At 39.7% G+C, this 8,548-nt stretch overlaps 2 protein-coding genes across 2 annotated transcripts; both read left to right on the plus strand.

Annotated features, from left to right (window-relative positions):
• Positions 1-4,384: 4,384 nt before the first annotated feature.
• On the plus strand, positions 4,385-5,611 carry LOC148909334 (uncharacterized). Its single transcript, XM_089034089.1, has one exon. It carries the CDS (start codon positions 4,385-4,387, stop codon positions 5,609-5,611), a length of 1,227 nt encoding a protein of 408 aa, XP_088890215.1.
• Positions 5,612-5,698: 87 nt separating this feature from the next.
• Positions 5,699-6,820, plus strand: LOC148909335 (uncharacterized). The gene has a single exon (XM_089034090.1). The coding sequence runs from the start codon at positions 5,699-5,701 to the stop codon at positions 6,818-6,820; it is 1,122 nt and encodes a 373-aa protein (XP_088890216.1).
• Positions 6,821-8,548: the final 1,728 nt, after the last annotated feature.

The raw sequence follows: 8,548 nt of genomic DNA on the forward strand, positions 1-8,548 counted from the left end.
AAAAACAATTTACAACCCTTTTAGGTTAGATAAATCATTTTTTGTTTCCTTTGGATGCCACCGATGGAATGCCACCGAGGCAAGCAAGCTAAGTGTCTTCAACACCGGAAGTGTAGGCTTAACTTCAACAAATAATCGTTTAAAATAATAACAAAGGCCAATCATGCTTAGATAGTCCTTAGATAGGCTAATGTGTGCATTAATAAGCTGTTAAAACTATTTTATGACTTTTTTCGCGGCCGTGATCTGTGGTGTGGAGATGTAAACAAACTGCTAATTTGCATATTTACATGGCAAATTTTTCCAACTTCGCATAAAGTTTTCATAAGGCCTGTGGAAAAACCCAAACTAATTTTTGTAGTTCGTGTTATTCTATCACTTGAACATTGTACAGCTTGAGTTTTGTAAAAATTGGAGAATGGCCACATGCGAAAAATCGCTTTTATAAATGTGAGGTAAAATCGAGACTGTGAATAACTGTGCTGGAAGAATGCAATTTTTTCTATCTAAAGTTTAGTTTAAAACGTCTAAAATCACCTGGAACAATTGTTCAACACCCCTTTTCTTGAATTCAGTTGCAAATTTGATTGTAACTTGGGTTTTCACTTGGAGCGAGAATTTTTTTGAAAGCGTAATTCGCAGCCGTTTCTTGAGCAATTTTTAGACCGACACGGGGTGAAATCGTTTTTTTCAAAAAAATCCGGATTTTTTACGTAGATCGAAAAACCGACCCCAGTACGTTGATAAACTCATCTAATAGTGTCTACAGACCAAAAATGAAGGACTTTTATTTTTTGATTGTGGCCACAAATTTTCGATTTTGCTCAATATTTCTGGACAGTCGCTCTTAAAATGCAATAACGAACAACATAAAGTGTCCTCTATAATACGGTCTTTTTATTTAGAACAATTAGGGGGTCTTAATCAGATTCAAATAAATTTCGATCCCTTGAGAATTACAGAAAGTTTACCTAAAGTTTATAAAGAATTATTACTAACCTGGGCAGAATTCACAAATACCGATCCCAGCAAAGATCTGACATTAATAAAACAGCAACATTTATGGAATAATAGATACATCCGAATAGGCAATAGTTCAATATACTATAAGGACTTTTCAAATTTAAAAATCAATAAAATTGAAGATCTCTGTGATCTCAATGGAGAATTTAAGTGGATATACGCAAAATCAATTGGTCTAAAAAATAAGGATTATATACGATGGGCTGGAATAATTCACTCTTTGCCTAATAGTTGGAAAATGTATTTAAAAAATACAGATGACTCGGAAAAGTATGAAAATCGAAACGACTGTTTGAAAATCAACAACAAATTTGTACACCCAGAAAAACTTAAAACACATCAAATTTACACAGAAATTGTTAAAATGAAATTCGTTCCCCCTACATCACAAAAACATTTAAGCGCAAGAATGGTACAAGATCAACCCTTAAATTGGAATGATATTTATAATAGAATATATAATACTTCAATGGATACGTATCTACGTATGTTTCGGTACAAAATATTAAATAATATCCTATATTTGTAAGATATGGTCAGCGGTAACATAGTTCGCCATGCGCAAGAACGTAACAAGAACGTAACAAGAACGTAACAAGAACGTAACAAAAACGTAGCAAGGACGTTAGAGGATCTAAAGTCATTATCGTAGGCCAAACTTGAGGTAAATTCCGGTTTTCTTACGTTCAGATTTGTAAGTCTTATGTTAAGAATATAACTTTCTCGTTGTAGAACCGTACAATAGCGTATAAACCATACAAAGGTCATAAACTGTACAAAGTCTTCAATGACGAGATGTAATGAGAGTCGTTACGAATTAAATGAAAACTGAGTTACGCCTGTCTAAGTCTGGTCCCTACATCAAGTTCTCAAGTCGTCCAAAGTTAAGGTAAAAGGCAAATGGAAAACTAGTGATAAAGATCTGAAAATTGTTACGTTACGACGAATGGAAATTACTGAGTTCACATGTCAACTGAAACAAATGAAGATGAGTCTGAAAACCCGATAAGCGAAGTATGTGGAAATGTTAACGCTAGCATATCAAAAATTAATGTCAATGTTTATGGTTCGCCGACTACTACTGGAATTTCAGGAAGTTATGAATTCCCTGCTATGGCAATTTCAACATGTAATGTTCCTGTTAATGGTTTGTCAAGAGCCGAAGGTCGACCGCTTAATGTTTATGTTAGTTCAGAGACCACAGGAACTCCATCTAGCGAATTTCACCCGCCGACCACAGGAATACCGCCAACCGATGTTCATTGGTGTACCACAGGAATCCCATCACACAGTTTCTACGAATCAACAGGAAATTCATGGAACAATCTTCATGGGCCGTTGAACACAGGGATTCCAATTAATGTTCATGATATTTATGGATTATCAAAGACACTTATGCTACCACCAAGACTGAGGACTACGAACATACCGTATGACGACTTGGAAGGAGTACTTTCAGAGAAACTGACAAGCTTCAAAAGATCCTATAGTAGTTACAAAGGACACTTGACAAGAATTTATAACGAAATCGACCGAGCAATTAAACTATCAGACACACACTTAGTTGAAGAAAAGAGGAACACAATGGAATCTACCTTCAAAGAACTGACAAGGATTTATGACAAAATGATGCAGCTAATGGATTTGCACGAAAGAGAGACCTTCACCAAAGAACACACCAACGAGATTCAACGGAGAGGTGCGTGTTTACTGAAGTGTGGACAATGGCTGACGACTGTTAATGACCAAGCTTCGAAAGCTACCGTGCCAGCCGCGACAAGAGATTTAACAACGACGACGGTAGTGCCATCACCTCACATGTTTAAACACTTCGCTTCCGTCAATTTAACCGAAGAAGGCGACAGATGGAGCCGCAAGTCTTACAGTAGAATGTCGTCAAAGTCCAGTCGATCTTCAACACGCAGTCGCGCATCTACAAAGGCTAAGTTGGAGAAGGCACGTCTACGATTGCAGCGGCTGGATGAGAGGAAGGAGCTAGAGAATAAACTAGAAGAACACCGACTTCGAACAGAAATCGAAGAGGCTGAGATAGACATGCGGGTGGTGGACGAAGTAGATAGTGATGGATCGCAAACCGACTGCCTATCACTGAAGAGAACGTTGTTGTCAAACAGGATGTCAGTGAGATGAAATCACATGAAGGACATTGACTTGCCAGAGTTAATAGACAAGAAGATAACATTGCTAATCGGTAGTGACGTGCCCGAAGCGTTATGGCCTTTGGAAGTTAGAAGTGGAAAGAAGGGAGAGCCCTTTGCACTGCGAACGTTATTAGGATGGACGGTGACTGGACCATTGAGAAAGGGAAGCAGGCAAAGAGCAAGTATGAACTACATCCATGTTGATCAATCGATAGGATGCAGTGAATCGGAACCAGTCTTAACGAACATACACGACGACTTTGTGCGCATGTATAATTCCGAGTTCTCTGAATGCACTGCGGAAGTTCGAGTGCCTCTCAGTAGAAGACCAACGTGCCAAGAAGATAATGGACAAAACGGTAGAATTCGTTAATGGACACTACCAAATAGGATTGCCGTGGAAGTACGAGCGACCACAGTTATCAGACAACAAGTCAATGGCAGAAACACGACTCATGTTACTAAAGAAACGTCTTTTAAAAGACCACAAGCTGTTAACGAAATATACGGAAACCATGGAACAGTATATATCGCGAGGTCACGCAGAGAAAGTGCAAGCAAGCGATCACAAGGAACAAAGTAACCGAACAAGTCCCCGGTGGTACCTACCTCACCATCCCGTGATGCACCAACAAAAGCCCGAAAAGGTCAGAGTTGTCTATGATTGTGCGGCATCTTACAATGGAACATCGTTAAACGAGCAGCTGCTGCAAGGTCCGGAATATACGAACTCGTTGGTTGGAGTGTTACTACGTTTCCGAAAGTAACGTATGGCATTCTTATCAGACGTCGAGCAGATGTTTCATCAAGTTTATGTACAACCAAGTGACCGGAACGCGTTGCGTTTCTTATGGTGGCCAAATGGAGATCTTCAAGGCGAGCCTGAGGAGTATAACATGAACGTTCACTTGTTTGGGGCAACGTCGTCACCAAGCGTCTGCTCTTACGCACTCCACAAGGCAGCGGAAGATAGTAGAGAAGAATACAGTGTCCAGACGATCGAAACAATCAACAACAGCTTTTACGTGGATGACTGCCTCAAATCGGTTGCAAATGTAAATGAAGCAATTTCACTTGTCAAAGAACTTACCTCTTTACTAGCGAAACGAGGTTTTAGGCTCACCAAGTGGGTTTCCAATGAAAGAGAAGTTCTATCAGCAGTACCGTCTATGGAATGAGCAAGGTCAGTCAGTCTCGATATGGAAAAGTTGCCTGTCGAAAGAGCTTTAGGCGCTCAATGGGACGTTGAAAGAGACATGCTAGGATTCCGTCAAGGAAAGGAAACGAGCAGCACAAGAAGAGGTATCCTGTCATTCGTCGCATCTATTTATGACCCGCTAGGTTTAGCGGCACCATTTGTTCTCCCCGCGAAGATGATGTTACAACAGCTGTGTCGCCTCAATCACGACTGGGATGCAAGCCTATCAGAAGGATGTCTTAAGAAGTGGGCAGAAATCAAGAAAACGGTCGAGAAACTGATGGAAGTACAAATTCCACGCTGTTACAAGTCACCAACCTTGAAAGAGATACGAAGTGCAGAACTACATCACTTTGCCGACGCTTCTGTAGAAGGTTATGGCACAGCGTCGTATATCCGCTTGGTCGACATCGAAGACAATGTTCATTGTACCCTGATCATGGGAAGGTCAAGAGTGGCTCCCTTAAAAACAATAACTATACCAAGACTAGAATTGTCAGCGGCGACCCTGGCAGTAAAGGTCAACAAGCAGATACGCCAAGAGCTACAAATGCCAATACACCGTGTTGTATTTTGGACAGACTCTGTTATCGTTATCGGATATATTCGAAATGTATCCAAGCGTTTTCATACATTTGTAGCTAACAGGCTACAAATAATCCACGATGCATCTTCTCCAGGACAATGGCGTCATGTACCGACGGAAAGTAACCCTGCTGATCTCTCTTCAAGAGGAATTAAAGTCAACGACGAAAAGGAGATGTGCAAATGGTTCAATGGTCCAGAGTTTTTACAAAGGGAAGAAGATTACTGGCCGTCATCACCAGACAACGAGCAAGAGATAGGAGACGAGGATGCTGAAGTAAAGGGAAGCAAAGCACAAATGTACGCTCAAGTCAAAGCGAATGTTGATGTCAAGAATGTTACCACTTCCTTAGATGAGCTTTTGCATCGTTGGTCAAGTTGGTACCGACTATGTAAAATGGTTGCATGGCTCCTACGCTACAAGCGATATCTGATGTGGCACTTCAACAGGACAAAACATCCTGCAGTATCTTCAGAACCATTAAAGGTGAATGAAATGTCGGAAGCAGAAGTTGAGGTGATCAAGCTAGTGCAGAAAGAGGCCTTTCCATCAGCACCAACCAAGATGCGTACTAAACATGGAGCAAAGATCGTACATGATCGTCTTCAAAACCTGAGCCCGATTACAGAGAATGGAGTCTAACGAGGAGGTGGTCGTTTGACAAACGCTCCACTAGACGAAACCCACAAGCACCAAGCTATATTACCCTCCAGTCATCATGTGACGAGTATGATTATCAGACATTACCACAAGCATAATGGCCATACTGGTCGTAACCAAACGTTGGCGGCGATACGGAAGAAGTTTTGGATAATAAAGGGACCATCTACTGTCCGGCGAGTTTTGAACTCATGTGTACCGTGCCGTCGTCAAAGTCAGCAAACTCCAACACAGATAATGGCACCGTTGCCGAAAGCTCGAGTGACCCCTGGTAGACCGCCATTTACATCAACCGGTGTAGATTACTTCGGTCCATTACATGTCAAATACAGACGCGGGACTGCTAAGCAGTATGGATGTATCTTTACCTGTTTGAGTGTACGCGCTGTGCACATAGAAGTTTCCTCTGATCTGACGTCGGACTCATTCACCCAAGCAGTATGCAGATTTGTTAGCAGACGAGGCGCACCTATTGAACTGTACAGTGACAACGGGAGCAACTTCCGAGGAGCCGAGTCGGAGATCAAAGAAGCCCTGAAACAATGGAACCAAGAGAAGATACGCGAAAGATTGAGAGAGAAAGAAATCCAATGGTATTTCAACGCACCATCCGCTAGTCATACTGGAGGAGTTTGGGAACGGATGATCCGTTCAACCAGAAGAATTCTTAGAGCCACAGTCGGAAATCAACTACTTGATGACGAAACGCTGTCGACGACACTGTGTGAAGTCGAGAACATCATAAACGCTCGCCCGCTAACAGCCGTCTCAAATGACCCTAAGGACACGGAGGTATTGACGCCAAACAGCCTTTTGCTTCTCAGACCGAACTCATGTGCTACGCCATGCCCGAACGACGATAACATCGCGGCAAGGGAAAGATGGAAGCTGGCCCAAAGTTTAGCAGATTCGTTTTGGAAGCGCTGGGTAGCCGAATACCTTCCAACGCTGCAGGAAAGGCAGAAATGGCTCAAGAAACAGAAGAACGTGTTGAAAGGTGATCTGGTAATGATCAAAGACGACAGCCTTCAACGAGGACAATGGCCCCTAGGACGCATTATGGAGACATATCCTGATAACCTAGGAGTAGTACGAAGAGTTTTGGCGCGTACCGCCAAAGGAAGCTACGAAAGAGATATCAGGAAGCTGAGCCTATTGGAACGACAGGAGGATTCTGATGATACCCCATGAAATAACAAGCGTGAATACACGTACTAGGAACAAAGAAAAAATTAAGATAGTTAAGTTACTGTTATATAAATATCATAAGTACCGTTTTTTTTTTTTTTTTTGGTAAGGTAAAAAGGGTCAATGCCCTTTTGGGGGGCAGTGTAAGATATGGTCAGCGGTAACATAGTTCGCCATGCGCAAGAACGTAACAAGAACGTAACAAGAACGTAACAAGAACGTAACAAGAACGTAACAAGAACGTAACAAGAACGTAGCAAGGGACGTTAGAGGATCTAAAGTCATTATTGTAGGCCAAACTTGAGGTAAGTTCCGGTTTTCTTACGTTCAGATTTGTAAGTCTTATGTTAAGTAGCGTATAAACCATACAAAGGTCATAAACTGTACAAAGTCTTCAATGACGAGATGTAATGAGAGTCGTTACGAATTAAATGAAAACTGAGTTACGCGTGTCTAAGTCTGGTCCCTACAATATTTAAATCGCGATTTGCACCGTTTCAAATTGATTGATTACCCCTCTTGTTCTTTCTGCTCTCTTGTACCGGAAACAATTCACAATCTCTTTGTGGAGTGCATTGAATCTAAAAACTTTTATTTTACCATCAGAGATTGGCTAGAACATTTCAATGTGCAGTTACCTGTCTCTAGTAAATTTAATATAATATAAGGAGTAAACGATATTACAATTAATTTCGTAATTTTGATATATAAGATGTCATTGTACAAAGCGAGAGAAAAAGGTAGTATACCATCACTGTCACTATTCAAAAATATTTTAAAACATGAAAATATAGAAAGGAATATAGCAAAATCAAAAATAAGACACAAAAACATCTAAGAAAATGGGGGAGAAATCATTAAGGCCTTGAAATAAGGTAAAAGGCAAGATTTTTTCTTTTCTCTTTCTGTTTTTCCCTTTTCTCTTTTTTCTATTATTGTCAATTTTTGTTTCTGAATCTTGTATATAATGTTTAATATATCGAAAAGTAAAAACGCTGTAAGTACAGTATTTTAAAATTAAGCAAAAACCTAGTAAATTTATGTACGTGTAATTTATTTATTTGTTTAATGATAAATAAAAATGTAAAAAAAAAAATTTTTTTTTTAATTGTATATTCAAGAGATTCCAATAAAGCGTTCAAATGAGATCACAACTTTCTGAGTCCTTTAATTCTTGACATAAGAACCACCCACAAACCCGTTGAACACGACAGTAAGTGATGCAGAAGATCACACCTATTTGAAAATAGTTGAATGATTAAAATATGTCTCTTATTTGTTTTCAGACTCGTGAACAAGAATTCGAAAAAATGCATACAACTGTAAGTACTTACGTACTTACTGAGCAATGGCATTGATAATATTACTGTCTTATTTTCTTGATAAAAGAGGCTCACAAAAACGAAGGAAGGGTGGAGTTATCGGCTGGACCTGATCTTGTGTATGTAACAAACAATGTACTGTACCGATCCCCTAAACATTGGCTTGTTGTATGCAAAAACCAAGGGCTGGTGTAGTTATTGGCTGGACCTGACCATTTATATGTAACAAACAACGTACTATATCTCCCCTATATATTACTTTTACAATTATTATAACTGTTATTATTATAACTTTTACTATTATTACTGTTATTATTATCATAACTTTTACTATTATTATTACTGTTATTATTTTTACTGTTATCAATATTACTGTTATTATTGTTCTTCTTCTTATTATTATTATCAA

The sequence above is a fragment of the Actinia tenebrosa genome, unplaced genomic scaffold, assembly GCF_029948245.1.
Source record: "Actinia tenebrosa isolate PJP-AT-01 unplaced genomic scaffold, QUT_ActTen_1.0 PGA_scaffold2__45_contigs__length_23673736, whole genome shotgun sequence".
In the NCBI taxonomy this organism is placed as follows: domain Eukaryota; kingdom Metazoa; phylum Cnidaria; class Anthozoa; order Actiniaria; family Actiniidae; genus Actinia; species Actinia tenebrosa.